The 18,568-nt window shown below is 36.7% G+C and overlaps 1 protein-coding gene across 13 annotated transcripts in view; it reads left to right on the top strand.

Annotated features, from left to right (window-relative positions):
* The first annotated feature begins 837 nt into the window (after positions 1-837).
* LOC101735909 (uncharacterized) overlaps positions 838-18,568 on the top strand; it is a 47,769-nt gene continuing 30,038 nt past the window's right edge. For 4 of the 13 annotated variants that reach the window (XR_009976157.1, XR_009976158.1, XM_038018819.2 and 1 more), the window contains exons 1-21: positions 838-1,000; positions 1,255-1,338; positions 1,824-1,913; positions 2,975-3,421; positions 4,558-4,969; positions 6,288-6,404; positions 6,861-6,923; positions 7,354-7,515; positions 8,062-8,172; positions 8,915-9,016; positions 10,270-10,401; positions 10,713-10,817; positions 10,979-11,101; positions 11,239-11,490; positions 11,890-12,030; positions 12,765-12,896; positions 14,237-14,317; positions 15,472-15,567; positions 16,825-16,902; positions 17,704-17,832; positions 18,449-18,547. Coding sequence is in view for 11 of the 13 variants with exons in the window: in XM_038018819.2 (XP_037874747.1) it covers positions 4,873-4,969; positions 6,288-6,404; positions 6,861-6,923; positions 7,354-7,515; positions 8,062-8,172; positions 8,915-9,016; positions 10,270-10,401; positions 10,713-10,817; positions 10,979-11,101; positions 11,239-11,490; positions 11,890-12,030; positions 12,765-12,896; positions 14,237-14,317; positions 15,472-15,567; positions 16,825-16,902; positions 17,704-17,832; positions 18,449-18,547 (2,020 nt within the window). In the remaining 2 variants the exon portion in view is untranslated. Of the gene's footprint in view, positions 1,001-1,254; positions 1,358-1,783; positions 1,914-2,974; positions 3,422-4,557; positions 4,970-6,287; positions 6,405-6,860; positions 6,924-7,353; positions 7,516-7,950; positions 8,173-8,914; positions 9,017-10,269; positions 10,402-10,712; positions 10,818-10,978; positions 11,102-11,238; positions 11,491-11,889; positions 12,031-12,764; positions 12,897-14,236; positions 14,318-15,471; positions 15,568-16,824; positions 16,903-17,703; positions 17,833-18,448; positions 18,548-18,568 lie in introns of those variants that run through there. The other 9 variants (XM_038018817.2, XM_062675060.1, XM_062675059.1 and 6 more) reach the window with 9 other exon arrangements.

Raw genomic sequence — 18,568 nt, 5'->3', positions numbered from 1 at the left:
TTTTGTCATTAGTAAATAATTGTAAGGTAGCGCCCTCTGTGAATTGACATTTTAATTTCACGTATAATCCTAAATTAAAATTCACAAGAGCTTTCATACACACGTTAGTATTAAAAAATCTCACAGATGGCGCTGTATTAAATAGTATGTATATTTCTGTCTCATTCTTTACTGGCTTCATCCTACACATTTTTGTATTTGTGTCTCTTACCTGTCGTTTTTTCCGTTGCATCCGGTTTGAAATCACAACGATTCTAAAGAAGTTTTCATTTCAAAAACCTATATAAAGCGGCGGTAGTTTTTTAATAATTAAATAGGTAGTGGTAGTAGGATGTCTTGTAAGTCCGCACCGGTAGGTACCACTACCCTGCCTATTTCTGCCGTGAAGCAGTAATGCGTTTCAGCTTGAATGGTGGAACAGCCATTGTACTGTAAAAACTGAGAACTAGAGTTTCAAGATTGATGGCGGCATTTACGTTGTTAATATCTATGGGCTCCGGTAACCACTTAACCCCAGGAGTACCGTGAGCTTATCCACTCATCTCGGCAATGAATAAACAAACGTCAAACTACTATGAATGTTGTTGCGCTTGCGCTGTCATGTAGTCTCCCACATGATAATTCATAATAATGCAGAGTAAAGTAGGAGTTTTTTTTATATTTTCACATAATAATAAAATGTCTTTATTTTCATTTTTAATGATCGCGATTACGCAAGCTTTTTAGCATCAATTTCCACAGGTGCGTCAACCGCTCTTCTTCCATAGATAATATTTTATGAACAACCCACATAAAGCCTTTACGTTTTGATAACTACACTGACATTAGTGACAGATTTGACAGATGTCAATATTACATAGCAACCGCATGTCATTTTTGATATGTTAAAGTTAAAATTTGTAGTTTGATGCTTTTAATTTTTATATGGTTAGTGTAAGAAAATTTGATGAAAAGTTTATTTGGAAGCCCCTGCACAGGGGGCTTTCTTTTCCACATTTGAGTAAGTTGTCAATTGAAACTAATGAAGGATAAATTTAGTGAAAATATTGTTAAAAAGTTTGGTTATTAAATACTCGAATTATTGAATGAAGTATCCGAAAGCTTTCGTTTTTCAGAAGTTTACTTCATTTTTTCTTAATTTTTGATACATCCTATATATTAGAAGAGGGTATAGAGGTTTTTTTTTGCATATCACAGATATCCGCTTCTTAACAATAAGATTATTACTGTAATACTAAACATATTTATTTACAGTAATGGAAAAACATTCCCGTGGCAAAGGAAAAAACAAAAAAGCGGCACCGAAAGCGAAAACACCGAAGAAACGAACAAGCGAAGGTGTGTCTTATATCACAGAGTTAGAGTTGTCTTTTGCGTATTAAAAAAAAGTGATTAGCTTTTAAGAATCTATCGTTAATTTTCAAAGCGTCTTGCAAATTACCGTACTAATAATCAACATCTGTGAATTTATTTTTGGATAAAATATTTTCACTTCATTGCTTCTACATTCTTGCTGAATTAACATTCTTACGAATTAATTAATTTGTTTTGAATGTTCTTCGAAGCGATTTTTTGCAAGGCTTTTTGTAGTTGATTTAAGAAGAATTTCGTGTAGGTACCTAGCAGTCGTTTTAGCATTTTCTAAGATGAGATTGGTAGTCTTATTTATCCATATTTATATCTAATCTATCTATCCAGATATTGTATAATCTTATTAATCGCTTATTATTAATATAACGTTAACGATATAATTAGTGTTGATTAACGAAATCTGTTCGCTCAGGAGTATTGACTAATAAAACAATTATACGTTCTATTTTGAGGCCCAACCTGTTCCTTATTCTTGGCTGAACTAACTAGAAAGCTGGCGTCCAAAAAGAAAGAAGAGGAGGAAAAGCCTAAGAACATCATCCGTAAGTCATCCTCAAGAACAGCATTAGCATTGAATATAAATTAGTTTTTATGGTAATGATCATAAGATGACAGAATCTTGCATCAAAACAAAGCGTAGTTTAGACTAATCATAGTTTTTATTTCAAAGTATCTATAATTTCTACAAGTTAATGGTAAGTAGCTAAGACTTTTTTTTATTGCTTAGATGTGTGGACGGGCTCACAGCCCACCTGATGTTAAGTGGTTACTGGAACCCATAGACATCTATAACGTAAATGCGCCACACACCTTGAGATATAGTTCTAAGGTCTCAGTATAGTCACAACGGCTGCCTCACCCTTCAAACCGAAACGCATTACTGCTTCACGGTAGAAATAGGCGGGACGGTGGTACCTACCCGTGCAGACTCACAAGAGGTCCTACCACCAGTAATTACGCAAATTATAATTTTGCGGGTTTGATTTTTATTGCACGATGTTATTCCTTCACCGTGCATCGCTCGATACGAATGCACCGGACGTCTTATCCTTTAGGCCACGACGACTTCATAAGACTGCAATGAGAGGCCTAATATAGTACCATCGCATTGAAAGTCCGCACGAGTGTGTGTCACCCCAATTTCTGACACGATTCAATCATACGTTCCGGCTGTTACAGCTACTATACTATACAACTAAGATCACACCTACACACTCATGTTCCATTATCATCATCATCAGCCTGTGTCTCTCCACTGCTGGATGTAGGCCTCTCCCATAGTCCGCCATGGACCGCCCATGGTCCGTCAGTCATGTCCCACATTAAAAAAATACAAGAAACTTCCCAACTAACCTAAAACGGGAGACAGCATTTAGGTCGTGTTCATGAGCTACAATAACCATTCCATCACCAGGGCATAATCTTTTTTTTTATTGCCCTTGTAGGCAGACGAGCGCACGACTCACCTGGTGGTGAGTGGTTACCGTCGCCCATGGAATTGAGCAATGCCAGGGGCAGAGCCAAGCCGCTGCCTACCGAAATCTCGTTCGGTCATATGTAGAAACTATTATCATTAACGTCTTAACGTTAACGTTTTTCACAGAAACAATAATAGAAAGTATCACAAACGCGTTACCCATAAAGTTATCAAGAAGGACGACTCCGCCCAAAAAGGAATCGCCTATGAAAATTGAAACATTACAAAAATTTGCTCCTGAATTGGTACCAAAGAATACTGTTGAAATAGTTTCGATACCAAATCAAGTTTTAGAAATCGTAGAAGCAGAGAAAGCAGTGGATAACGTTATTTCTATGACAGAAGTTTCAGTAACAGAAACGATCGCGAAGAACTCTTCCTTCAAAATTCCTAAAATGCCATTGGTTAACAGTGAAGTTCTTAAAAATGCGATCGAGAAAAGAAAGAAGTCTTTAATGAAGGACGCGTCTATGAATACAAACACGGATCACGATATTGCCGCTGAGTTGACTAAGCACGTTGGAACCCTGCGAAAGATATCTCTGATAGCTGAAGAGTTTAATAAAAAAACTGGTTTGTATGCTTTTGTTCTAATCTAGCTACTTCTTTAGAGTTTTCGATAAGAGCTTGGTATCTAAGTAAATAAAGCAACTCCTACTCCTCAACTTAAAAAGTCGTATATTACAAATACAGTAATATTATTATTACTATAAGTTAATGGATTTTTGTAATTGAAATCTGTGGTTATTTTTTTCTGTGAGATTTTTGATATTCCAATTTAACCTTTAACCTTATGCGTAAAACTAGAGGGACTTAATTCATTGAATCTATGGAATTCGGTGGCCATATGAACATTTTTTACCTATTACCATGTAGAAGAATGGTTTGAAGAAATCAAATTTTCGACATTGAATCCTGCACTAAAATTATGTTTTTTGAGACGGGCAACATATGTATGTCACTGAACATTCAGATGCTCCACTATTGTATCAGGTCCAAAGGCCGCGATCGATACTTCCATGATGATAAATGTTCTATGGAGATGATATCAAGGGCTGAAAGGTTATTTGATTGAAGTGACGTTTATTCGACATTTAAATAGTTGAAGAAGTCTTTTTGTTACGATATTTTTGTCAAATTAAAATTTTAAATGGCTACATTGGGTGATGGTAAAGTTTGCAAAAATGTCGCTAAATTTTTTTTTATGATTGAAAGATTGCTGGTGGCCCAGAAGCCTTTCCAGTTTCACTAGGACAGGTGGGCGAGCAAAGGCTCAGCCAGGACGGGTGAGATTTGCTAACAGCTGCCCGAGCGCCTCCAAAGGAGACCTAACAACTCAAGAGCAATTGCTTCGCGAATGAATCTACTACCGGATCGGAATCGCGACCCGCTGAGAAGATCTGGTGAGAAACTCAACGGGCTGACGCATAGGTTAAGTTGCACGTCAACCTCTTTGTCGAGCTCGACGAGTACGGTTACCGGGATCCCTAAGCCTGCTCCTAGTGTTAGAGCTGAAGGCGTCCGTCGCTCAAATCAAATGGCCCCTCAAATACCCCTCGATATTATCTACCATTCCACATTTTATTACAGTAATACCCTAATGTTACACAGAATGAACGTGTATGATTTTTTTTTTAGTCTTTTCTCTCTCTACAATAGTTTGTATGAATCACAACAAAAGTCGTAAAATTAAATAAAATAATTTTCAGCGAAAAACTTGAAAGAAATCGTTGATAGCGTCCAAGAAGAATTAATACAGAAATTAGAAGAAATCAAAGCAAAACAAAAACCAGGAGCAGTACACATAGAAACTGTGAGGGAATAAAAAGAAAAATATCAACTTCAAGAAAGAAAAATAAAAAAATTAAATCTGACAAATTCAAATAGTGACAGAAGAGCTTTGTCAAAATGAAATGATGTTAAAATTTTTAGTAATAAACACACAATATTTTTGATTTGTTAAAAAATGTATTTATTTAGTTGTTAATTTTAAATGAACCAGATTAATTAGTATGTTATGAGTTATGGCCGAAGTTTTAGATAGATTGAAAACCTCAAAAAATGATCAACGCTTTCCGAGGCAAAAACCAAACACACTTTATGATAGAATTACGAAAAATCGTAAGTAAAATTTTATGATGATGCTAAAAATTAGCTTAGCAGAAGATATTCTTGTGTTCTCCTGTTTAAATGGAGTTAATAGCATGATAGTGGATATTGTATCAAAATGATAGTCACAAACAGGCAACGACTTACCCGTTCCTGTGGTTTTGATGATGTCCATGAGTATTGATGACCACTTAGCATCTAGAGGCTGTACGTTCATCAGCCTTTGTAGGCATGAGATGGAGTTAAGAGTTTTTCCGAAGCTATTGGTAAAATTCAAAGTCTGCCGACAATTGGGTAAGTGGCGGAATTTACTTGGTATGGTCTATGGACTTCGGTAACCACTAAGTAACAGTTAGATCGTGAACAGGTCCACCCACCTTTGTTATGAAATAACTGATTCCCAATGAGATTTGGACGAATCGTAGCCATTCTCTCATAGAAATATCCACAACGATCACCTCAATGATTTTTCGAGAAACTCCATCGTCACGGCCATTCTACATCCTCGGTATTTTACTATTATTAGAATAAAGTTTACATGAAAGGAAACTCGTGAAAATTCACCGGAGATTTTTCGCACGATTAATAAATAGCCTCAGCGGAGTGTGGTCTGGTTGTATTATAATAGTGTAAAGCGGCTAGTATTTTTTTTTTCGTTTTTATGACTTTAATATTTAGTATACTATTGATTATTTTTAGTAACATGGTTGAAAAAGGAGATTATATCATAAAATGTCTTTAAATAGCACGTGCTGGCCAGTGTCCCAGCTCAATTAAGGCTCTATTTATTAGTGTATATTGTGTCAAAAGCCCAAAGAAGGGTTTTAGAGTATTTTTTTTAGTGCTTAGATGGTTGGACGAGCTCACATCCCACCTGGTTGTTAAGTAGTTACGGGAGCCCATAGACATCTACAACGTAAATGCGCCACCCACCTCGAGACATAAGTTCTAAGGTCTCACTATAGTTACAACGGCTGCCCCACACTTCAAACCGAAACGCATTACTGCTTCACGGCAGAAATAGGCAGGGTGGTGATACCTACCCGTGCAGACTCACAAGAGGTCCTACCACAAGTACTTACGCAAATTATAATTTCGCGGGTTTGATTTTTATTACACGATACTATTCCTTTATCGTGAAAGTCAATCGTGAACAATTGTTAAGTAGGTACGCATTTCATTAGAAACATTGGTATCCGCCTGGGATTCGAGCACCAATGTATCGCTCAACACGAATGCATCGGACGTCTTATCTTCTTGGCCACAACGACTTCAAATATTTGTATACTAACAAATTTAGGACAATTCGGCTACTTTCGGTTTTTTTTAGTCAATAAATCGAGCCCCCAACCAACATTTGCAACAAGCAAGCTACCGAAGATCGTGAAACCACCTGCTTCGTATGCCTCCGATAAAAACATAAGAACAAAAGAAAAAGTAGATGCAGGTAAGTTAGCTGTTCGATAGTCTATCGAATTATTGCCTGAATCAATTTAATTGTCATCCGTTAATTTTTACTGGTGGTAGGACCTCTTGTGAGTCCGCGCGGGTAGGTACCACCGCCCTGCCTATTTCTGCCGTGAAACAGTAATGCTCTTCGGCTTGAAGGGTGGGGCAGCCGTTGTAACTATATTGAGATCTTAGAACTTATATCTCAAGGTGGGTGGCGCATTTACGTTGTAGATGTCCATGGGCTCCAGTAACCACTTAAAACCAGGTCGGCTGTGAGCTCGTCCACCTATCTAAGCAATAAAAAAAAAGCTTTTGATTCATAGAATAGTATATGAGGGGAATTGGCTGGGTCTAGAAAAGCCTATCCACCGACAGTATATAGATTTCAGAACTCTTCGGTGTACCTTGTATTGTATTTATGTTTTCGTATTACAAGGACGCTCATTTTTAGGAGACAATTTTGCTGGGACCAGTAAGCGAATGGGCTCACAGAAATCCAACAAAAATTACAAACGTATGTATGCCTAAAATTTATATTAATGTATTATGCATATTGATGTGCCATAGAATCTTAAATTTTAAGCAACACCTTGTCATTCATGCCAATGTTTTGGATTTCATTTGAGAACCGCCACCTTCGTCTCAAGATCTAAATATTATTACTAAGCACGAGTTCGTTAGATCGCCCTCCTCCTAAGCCGACTGCCCCACTTTTTAAATCAGAAATCATAATTGCTTCGCGGCTGAAAATACGTACATTTTAACATTTAGCGGATTTGATTTTTATTAAATGCTCCTACTACTTCACTGTGTTTCGACAAAAAATGTCTGGTACATTTGAACATCGGTGTAATAGGATCGTTTGATAGGAGTGCACTAGGTTTCTTATGATATAAGGCCACGACGACTTCAAACTAAATTTCCTTAAATTATACTTTCATAAGTCGAAAAATCAAAACCAAGTCATATACCGCGACGACTACAAGAAGCGACGGCTAAAAGGAATTCAATAAACACAGAAGACATTCCTAGTTTTGAGCAAACCGAAGAGAAAACACTCGCTGAAATAAAAAACATTCAAAGGGTTCAACTTTTGATCAATACAGGTAGGTTTAAACTTGATTTTATTGTAAACTCCTGTCTGACCTTTGAACATTACATGTTGTTTCCTATTATTATTTTTCTACTTTAAAAAGTTCTCAAAAAACATATACCTATGTTCTTGCTTTTATGTATTTTCTGTCGAAGACAGATGTGCTTCGGTTCTGTCGAATCATTAGTGATTACCTTTACTCAGGAACTTCATCTAAGATCATCGCTGCTATAGCAACTATTTTCTGGCCTTGTTTTGAAGATACATATGTCCTGTTGCTTCAGCCACAATTTCAAACAAAGTACAAGCATAACAGGTTCCTACAGGAAATTATGGCAATACAAAAGTTGTAGGAGTAAATTAGTAAGAAAGGCATATCTCTTCTGAGACAGTATTGGAAAGTTCGGGAGGGGTTGCATCACCTATAAACTGCTAATTCCTATCGCAGCCATGACGAAAGCATGCCGCAGACTCCTAAGGAATTTGAAAAGGAAAACGAAACGCGAAAAACAAATGAAAGAAACAAAAATTAAGCTCACAAATTAATATGTCGCTACAGATCTTTGCGAAGAAGACGAACGAACGAATCTCTTTGTACCGGCTAGGCCTATACCTACTTTGGGACAGATTTATGGAGCAAACAACGTGATTGATAACGATCTGTTGGACGGTAAGCAAACATGGAATATTTATTGTCAAGCATCTTATTTGGCCAATCAGACTAAGGGACTGATTTAAAGAGATTTTCTCGAACCCTACCAGGAATAAAGTTACAATATGTGAGAACTATAATAGCTATATATAGAGACAGAGAATAGATGAGAAGATTGTACTACACTTTTTTAATTTTTACCAAAACCAATAAACATCAACCCCTGCATGTCATTATATATTTGTCATTATATATTTGCGGTAGGCAGCGGCTTGGCTCTGCCCCTGGCATTGCTGAAGTCCATGGGTGACGGTAACCACTCACCATCAGGTGGGCCGTATGCTCGTCTGCGTACAAAGGCAATAAAAAAAATTAGAATTTCGGATTTAAGCATGGCAACGTCTAACTATCTCTATGACGCCAATTCCGCCCTTCAAAGCACACTGCATAACTGCTTCGTAACAAAACAGATAGACACGGTGGCACAAATGATCACGTGTGCTCACGCCATGCTATACCAGTTACACGATGCTACTTTAATTTGTTCAAGTTTCCAATCATTTATTCGATTTTCGGGCTTCCAATAACTTTAAAACCCGCTGAATAGAAGAAAATTGATTATTTGCTTGGATTTACGCATTTTATCCCCCGCCTTTCACCACTCATCATCAGGGAGAATATATGTTCGTCTACCGACAAAAGCAGTAAAAAACTTTTGAATTTATGAATTAACTTTCAATTCTAATTTTAATATTTTCAGACTGGCTTATATCAATAGGACCTCCTGTGAATTCATTAGAAGCTAGTCTCAGAAATATAAATCTTCCAACTACAGTGGATGCTGGAAATACGAACATGTGTGGTTAGCTTTCGAAATAACATATTGGCAAACAATCAAACCAAATTGGCAAAGGAATATTTTTTTTAGTACCGTACATTCCTATTATGTTCATTGATTACCTATGTTATATAATTTACTAATTTATATTACCAATTTTAATGCGTTAATTTTTTTTGTCACGATTTGGTAAACGTAATAATTGGACCCTACTACTACGAAAACTACAAAGTTTTAGTGGTCAGACCATACGAATACGATAGGTCCGAAATAATGTAATAACAATAAAAAACGTGAAATTATGTGTCTTACCTTGTTGCGTTAGTTGACGTAAAGCCTTCGATATTTGAAGTTCACAAAAGCATTTGAGAAATTACGGGTCGTCCCCCAGATAGTGACTTGAAAGTGAATTTGGAATCAGTGTTTATTTAAATTAGTGCTTACGATAAAATCAATTTACATTTTTAATCGTATATTTAGATGAAACATAATTTTTACCAGCAAAACTACCAAGACATATTCGCTAGTTTTGATTCATAAGGCTTTCACAATGTTTTGTTAACGCTGTATTTATTTTTCGTATATGAGTCGTCTATTATCAAAGGTGGCAATCTGTGTATTTGGAAAAAAAAATGTTATTGATATGGCGATACAGATTGATTTGAATATAATCGTCTCCTTCAAAGAATACGGTTCAAAACCTGTATTAAATAAAGGTTAATACTTAACCTGTTATTTATCTAAGATGTCGTTCAGAAGAGTTTTGTGACTGCCAATGGAATACAAAGTAAATAATTCGTTTTTCTGATTTACCAATAATTGTCCAAAAGTCACATTGCCGGCTTTGATAATAGTCGACTCATATGCGAGTCATCGTTTAGTACCTACATACATATTTCTCTAATACTTTTTAAACCAAAATTCATAATTTCTAGACTTGAACTTTAAATAATATAATAAATACAATTGCATTATAAACTTACACAGCGTTTTATAAATAAACTAGCAACCCGCCATCGCTTCGTTTCGGAAACTGTAATTTATTATTAATTTCTCCACTATTTAATGGATGTTTTTATACATATAAACCTTCCTCTTCAATCACTCTATCTATTAAAAAAATCCGTTGCGTAGTTTTAAAGATTTAAGCATACATAGGGACAGATATAGGGACAGAGAAAGCGACTTTGTTTTATACTATGTAGTGAAGTGTTTGAACATTCACATAATATGGATTTATTAACAACTTTTTTGTTTCATTCACTGAAATTACTTAGGAGCAGACGAGCAAGATATATCAAACAATAATAGAACTTCCTCGCGCAGGCGAACTGGCGTAAGAACACAAGATGATTTCAACGACTTGACGAATTCGGAAGTGGAATATCCCACTAGAGATTATGAATCTGGTAATTATATATACCTAAATGGAGCGAATACATTTTATCTAACAAGATAGGATAATAATCATAATCGATAATAATCAAGAGATAAAGATAAAAATACAATTGCTTTATGAATGATTCTAGTGAAAGTCTAAATTAAGCCTCATGGTTTTAGTTGAAAACACTATTATTTTTCTGAATATTCACGATTAAATCATTCTAACTTTTTAAAAGGTCCTCTACTCTAGTAAGCATATTTAGGTTATATGAGAAATAAATAAGATTTACGTAAACTATACTGTTATTTAATTTTATGTCGCTATACTTCTTTGCAGCTGTAATTACAGTTAATAAACAATCCCCTGTAGAAGCAAAATCAACACGTAGTGAAAGGATTATACCAGTAGCTGTAGAACAAAAATTTAAATTATCTATTGAAGGTAAAGGTTTGATTTCTCGTATAATCAATACATAAAATACCATAGTAATAATTTATTGTTGCAACCACATTAGTACCCGTATTTAGAAACTTAAAGGCATTTGAATGTTTCTATTTCTACGACTGTAAATAAACGATCATCAACAGCAAGTGGAATTACAGATGAAATCAAAATACCAAAAGAAAACATAAAAATGCTGGTCAAAGAAAATCAAGTCACGGTTGATTCGTATATTGAGCACCCTTCGGAGTTGCTTCAGAAGACTACCACATTTGGTAAAGAAGGTATCTTAGTAGGAAATTGTATAGATTGAGTTCGTAATGGAGTAGTTACTTCTTTTCGCTCCTTTAATTTAATAGCAGCTGTTAAATTGTGCATTGAATCTATAGTTAAACTGTCACATGAATTTGATCCTTGATAGGTTGCGAATCGACAAGAACCCTTAGCAGTATTGGAACAGATTTAGCTGACGATTTATCAAGTCGATATACTTTAGAACATGCGGAGGATGTTCTAGATGAACATTCTCTAGACGATTGGGATGCAAATGGTAAAGAGAGGAATTTCATTTTGCTGAAGACGAAAGGTTGTTTAGGTACTGAAGTGCTATCTGAATATTGGCAATATCAATGGGAAAAAGAATTCAGTGGAGTAAGCTTAATGCCGAATTCAGGTGAGTTAGAAAAAAAATTAACACCATTCATTTCGAGACGTTACTAAGTTTAGTTTTCCTGGCTTGGAGTGACAAACTGCCTTTCCAATTCTAAGTTATTAACGCATAAACATCAAAATATGAATGGTGCCAGAGCAACAAACTCTATGAAATAATCACAGCAGAAATAAACAGTACGATTGAACTACCTCGCGCTCCTTATACAGTAAACGATAATCATGTCTTCAACATAAGCGATGAAGGCAAATTTATGACGATTTTATAGGAAAATAGCAAGACTCAGGCACCTATCAAATATCTTGTGTTCCATGATGGGTACTGCCACAAAATGGGCTGATCGTATTATATCAATGAAAATAATTTAGCTTCGGCTAGTTTACGGGGATGTTTATTTTGCAGAGAGCTCTCGTACCTATCGCTGTTATAAATGCGGTCAACGAATCAGGCGGAAGAGATGTGGAAAAAAACAGGACAATGACATTCGGAAACGATGCAAGAAGTGTAACAGCAGCAAACTGTTGCTGAGTGGCCCAGTCAAACGTAACTTTTTTTTTTTGTATACAAGAGCAAACGGGCTCACGGCCCGTCCTGTGTAAAATGATTACTACAGCCTATAAACGTTATACTAATAGATTTCAACAAAATTTAAATAAGAAATAAAAGATTCTATTTAATATTCCAACTAAGCTCACGGATCGTTTCGAAGATATGGGCCTTCAGAGAGACTGGTTTTCAGTGTGTTTTATACCGTAAGTTCCATGGGGAGTGCTCTGCGGAATTGCTTGAGATGGTCCCGTTATCTGCATTTTACAATCGCATCGCCCGCTACTGGAGCAAAGTCCGTTTCTATTATCCTGAAACATTATCTAGAGCACATTTCAAAAGATAATTAGCGTCGGGTCGCCGTGACTCCTTATGGGGGCACGGGATGGGTCTTGGGATACCCCCCTTTGTTTGGCCTTGAACCTAACAGAGCAGGGGTGTTCTACTTGCAGGCTGCAACATTGAATGGGTTGGCGGAATCGTGGGATGAAAATATTTGGTGGTGGTAATGTTGCTGAATATGTTTAAGATTGGTTAAGCTTGGATGGTAGAAGTTTGTTGACGCAGAAGAGCACCTGTTCTGAAACAACGAAACACGGGGTGGTCTGCTTTTGTCTTCTTCTCCGGATATTCGCTGCTCTTCGACTTCCGATTCTCAGCTGACCTTTTAATTATTAACTAACTAACTTATTTGAACTTAGGCTAAATCGAAATAAAACACTTTATTACAGTTTCTAGCCGTTTCGACTCCATAAGAAAGCAAATTTCAATACGCTTTTGTAGAAAAAGATGGAACCACGTCTGGAAAAAGACGGCTGAGAGATGGGCATTGTGGTCCAAATCGCCAACAAAATCTAACCGAGGTAGGCAATACATTGAAAATATGTGCAGACACTCTTAGAAAATAATGAGGTATTCAAACCAGTCTAGCGTCAATTAATTCACCGCTACCGTCGCAAGTATTTTCTTACGTAGGCTTGTATGGTTTGAAAATCTCCCAATTTTAATAGTAAAAACAATGTATCAGTGTATGAAGAAAGAACCGTAGACTTGTATGGTTTGAAAATCTCCCAATTTTAATAGTAAAAACAATGTATCAGTGTATGAAGAAAGAATCATTTAGTTTAATTACATTTTTGGATTAGAAAATTTGACTTGCAGAAGCTCAGTACAAAATTTAATATGTCAAAAGCGATATCCGTGAGAATCGAAATGCATTATGTGAATCTACGCGTTGACTGTCTTTGGAAATAAACACGCCACCACAAAATTATAGTGTACTTTTAGATTATTATAAAGAAAAAACATTTTCTAGTATTAGATATGCCAAATATACCTACAGTAATTATACCAAACCAATGAGACCTATATACTTCATGTATGATAACAAATAGCTGATCGAGCCGTTGTAACTATACTGAGACCTTAGAACTTATATCTCAAGGTGGGTGGCGCATTTACGTTGTAGATGTTTATGGGCTCCAGTAACCACTTAACACCAGATGGGCTGTGAGCTCGTCCACTCATCTAAGCAATAAAAAATAAAAATAAAAACTTGAGTATTCATGACGCACTTTGGATTCATTATTATTTATCATGTTAAATGTTCACGATTGACTTCCACGGTGAAGGAATAACATCGTGTAATAAAAATCAAACCCGCAAAATTATAATTTGCGTAATTGTGAGTCCGCACGGGTAGGTACCACCGCCCCGCCTATTTCTGCCGTGAAGCAGTAATGCGTTTTGGTTTGAAGGGTGGGGCAGCCGTTGTGACTATACTGAGACCTTAGAACTTATATCTCAAGGTGTGTGGCGCATTTACTGTAAGCTCGTCCACACACATAAGCAATAAAAAAAAAAAATCAGGTAAACCGATAGAGCTTACGGCCTCTAGTGCTAAGTGGCTACCGGATCCTCGATACTTCCCAATGTGAATGTAATACATACACTTTGTGACAGGAAGTGTCAATTGAATAACATAACCGCTGTCCTGTCTTTCGAACCGAAACGCATTACTGCTTCACGGTAGAAATAACTGGATAATATTTGTTACACAATAATGTCATCATCTTGGATGTCATTCGTGAACAATTTCCGTATTTTACAAAAAATAGCCACTCCGTCAATCCGTATTTATTGTGTGTGCCATTTACAAGTTTTATTTTTAGTGAGATTTTTTAATTAAAGATTTTGTTATCAGCTCGACTGGCTCAATACTTGCAGCGTTCAATCGTTTGGGAAAACGCCGATGTGCAGACAACAATACAATGCAAAGAAATCGGTAATTGATCTTAATCGATAAATTCATGACAGACGTCTGTTCAGCTCTGTAACATAATTCCTTACACTTATAAGCTACTCGTCCTTACAGTAATAATAGTGGCATATTAACCAATTAATATATAGAACCGAAACATAGAGTTTTAAGCTATTGCGTAGCTTTTATCGCGGGCTTTGAGCACGGCGACCGAATGAAGAAATTCCGTAACGACAATAAAACCTAACACCCCTCACTCCGCCTACCATGTAGCTCGCGCTCAACACATTCACACGTTGCGCTTGTGTAGCGTTTGTGAATAAGCGCGCGGCGTGACGTCGCACTGCATGCGCGTCATGAAAAGTCTGCTCATCTCTCTCGCGCGGTCTAGCTTATGAGTGTGAAAGGGACAGTTAATGTTTTGCTTTTATTAATGTTTATAAATATAGCGTGGTCTTATTTTATTATTGATTTAATATTAAATTATTATTGTCTAATTATATTTGCATAAGTTGATAAAAAATGCTATGCAATAGCTTTACCGCGGCAGTCCCCGAGTGCCACAGGTTTTTTTTTTTCAGTGATAGGCAACTGGTTGTTGAGGAAACTCAAAGAACATTACAAATATGTTAGATTACAATATGATTGTGAATAAATTTATAAAACATATCGCACACGGCCTTTATTAGAATAAGTTGTTTAATTCTTCATTAAGATTAAAGCAAGCTACGTCTAAAGCCTGAGTTTTTTTATTGCTATAGACAGACGAGCATACGGTCCACCTGATAGTGAGTGGTTACCGTTGCTCATGGACGTCAGCAATACCAGGAGTAGCCAAGCCAAGAGCCAAGCCGCTGCTATCGTTAAGTACTCCCTGCAAGCTTCGTTTGAAGAAGGACATCACGACCTAGCGAAATATTTGTTTGTACTGGTCCATACTGGCTTTTTAGAGCACATTTATTTCTACTATTAAAGGTACCTTTCACCAAACGGCAATCCATAATATATTCTAAAAACCGGATTACTATCACATCTTGACGCGTTAAACACACTTAAATGTGTATTAGCAAATTTAGAGGTACGCTTTGGGAAAAGTAATGCTTAAAGAAGTACTTTCCGATTTCAATTTATCAAATTTAATATGGCAACAAACACAAACATATAAATGTATCTTTCAGGTATCGAAGCGTTTGTAAAGAAAGTTTCTGAGGCGATCAGCGCTGTCGTGAAATGTGGCGACAAATCGACCGAACACATAGGATCTACATACGAAAGTAATGACTATAACTTAATACTGAAATGTACAAAAACCAGCATTTTTTTCCGTGAATACTATATTATGCATATTTAGGGATATTCACAGTCAAATATTCCATATATCCATAGACATCTACTACGTAAATGCGCCACCCACCTTGAGATATAAGTTCAAAGGTCTCAAGTATAGTTACATCACTGCTTCACAGCAGAAATAGGCAGGGTGGTGGTACCTAACCGCACGGACTCACAAGAGGTCCTGCCACCAGTCAACATTTAAATTTTGAAATTTGTAATTAAATATACGTTTTATTAAGTATTAGCATCAACGGTTGAATGTTTTTAATTGGACTTAAATTATGTTTACTCCATTGACGTAGCTAAAGAAGTTTTTTTTTGTTATGATATTTTTTCTAAATTTTAAATCTACATCTAAATTTTAAATTTTAAATGACTCTCCTGTAAAGTCGCAAAAATGTTGCTTAAGCCTTTCACCCCTTGATATATAAGCTCTTCCAAACAACGAGTTCCTATGGCACCCGAAATTTTCGGAGTTGGACTGAAAGTTTCCACTCTGAACACGCTCAAACATAAAAACCCCAAACTCTCTACGAATAGAGATAAATAAATCGAATGCACAAATTGAATTTTGTTTACCATATCAAAGGAAGTCTTTATTGAAAATGTTCACGGCAACTTCAGAGGGGTGATTTATTTCGTTTCGTTTCACTTCACTAGGCGAGTCACCTAATTTTGCGATTGGAGTGGTAGTTAATTAGTTTAATTTTTTTTCTTTTCTTGAGCGATACTTTTGTCGCCATATTTATCATACAAGGAGGAGATTCTTTAATTATTCACCGTACATTCCTCTATTCATTTCAATCAATTTTAAACTGGTCTTAACAACAAATCGATTTTATGAATTTAAGTTTTTTAATTGCGCTCTTTTTTATTGCTTTGATGGCTGGACGAGCTCACAGCCCACCTGGTGTTAAACGGTTACTGGAGCACATAGACATCTACAACGTAAATGCGCCACCCACTTTGAGATATAAGTTACAGCGGCTGCTCCGCCCTTCAAACCGAAATTCGAAACCAGACAAAGAGCAAACAAACCTGTTCATCACACGAATGTTTGCCCGATGTGGAAGTCGAACCCGCGACCCTAGGCGCAGCAGTCAGGAGCGCTAACTACTGCCCCACCGAGTCAGTCAGATTAGATTAATAATAATTAGAATTCAGGACTAGCTAAAATATTGTTTTGTTCTGTATAGATCTGAAGAGCGTGGCACGTGATAATAGATCAAGAATTAACTTGGGACCTTCTATGTTTCCATTCCTCGGTGCATCGAGTAAGTATAATGTAATTGTGTGTAATGTTAAATTTAGTTTATAAAACCAAGCTCTTTATGAAGTGGTGTGAACATTTCTGGAAATATCCATACCTGTGAACAAGCAATGTACAAATTGTTATCCGACCGTGACGGGTCACGCAAAGCCACGGTCGCCCGTAACATGTCTTGTCGGATCCCCCGGATTCACTCTCGGTGTTTTTAGGCCTCTCAAGCACCGGTCACGGTCTTTATGACCTAATGACGAAGAAATCGACGAGCGAACTAACCCATAGACACATCCCACTGAGTTTCTCGCCGGATCTTCTCAGTGGGTCGCGATTCCGATCCGGTGGTTGATTCTGCAAAGCACTTGCTACTCTGCAAAACACTAGCACCAGGGCTAGTGTTAGCAAATTCTCTCAGGTTGAGCCCGTGAGCTCACCTACCCGTCTGAGCGTAGCTGCAATAGCCAGGCTACCAGCGAATAAGGGAATAAAGAAAAGCGCAAATTACGCACAAACACATTTCATTACTTGTCTCCGCCTAAAAACCTTTTAGTACGAACAAGCAAGTGATTTAATCCATTCTTGACAAAACATTTCTTTATGAAAATAATACCCTTACACTCCGGGTTCAGTGACCCGTTATAACGGGTGCCTCCCAAATCATATCTCTCCATTTTCCTCCCGATCTTTTCTTTTGTTGCGCTGTGGTTCACGCAGAACCGCCTGCACCGACCAATATCTAGGGCGTTCCAGGCCGAATTCATTGTGACTTATGATATTCAAAACATGCAAAATATATTTTTATTTTTCGCAGTAAATTCTCTGCATTTAGAGCGCATCAAACAGCGTCACAATTTACATTATCCAAGCGCTCCTGATACTAGAATAAAACAACAAATTTCTCAGGTTGATGCTATATACGACGTAGTCCGCAGTGGTCAAAGTGAGTATATGTTTGCACAAATAAGTAGTAAAATGCAACGTTGACAATGATTTGACTATTACAATAAGTAAGACAAGAAGTCAACAGCCTTATATTTTCGGTAGGCAGCTGCTTGGCTCTGCCCCTGGCATTGCTGAAGTCCATGGGCGACGGTAACAACTCAACATCAGGTGGGTCGTATGCTCGTCTGCCTACAAAGGCAACAATTTTATTTTATTTTTTCTAGATTTTATGACCTGGTTAACGAGTCCTTTAAGCCAAGTCTTTGTTTCTTATCATATTCTGTAATTATAAAAATGAAAATGTGTGTGCTATATGAAAATAAAAGCGGTGAAGTTGAACAGTTTGAGTCAACTGATATCAAAACTAATGAAACAACATAAGATGGGATAAAATAAAGTGTCATGAAAATGATTGTTGTTTACTGAACCACATGAGAATGCGGAGAGGTTTATCTTCTCATTACAATGCGGGCTAACTATCTAAAACAAGTTATCTTGGAAAATGAATAATAATTTAATTTATATCAGGGTACTAGTGAAACGAGACTCTTATGCTAAAAAATGGAAAATCAACCTCCACTGAATTTAAATTAATTTCCTCCGTTTGTGTTTAGATATAAAGCACAAGGATAACACATTGAGTTCTGATTGTTTAGAAACGACGACATCCAAAGAAGAGAACTTCCACAATTACATTATTTGCGAAAACACAGGTACCTACTACGTGCTGAACT

Source organism: Bombyx mori, chromosome 22 (genome assembly GCF_030269925.1).
Source record: "Bombyx mori chromosome 22, ASM3026992v2".
NCBI classification, from domain to species: Eukaryota; Metazoa; Arthropoda; class Insecta; order Lepidoptera; family Bombycidae; genus Bombyx; species Bombyx mori.
Note: the sequence above shows the minus strand (reverse complement) of the source record. Positions and strands in the feature narration are given on the sequence as shown.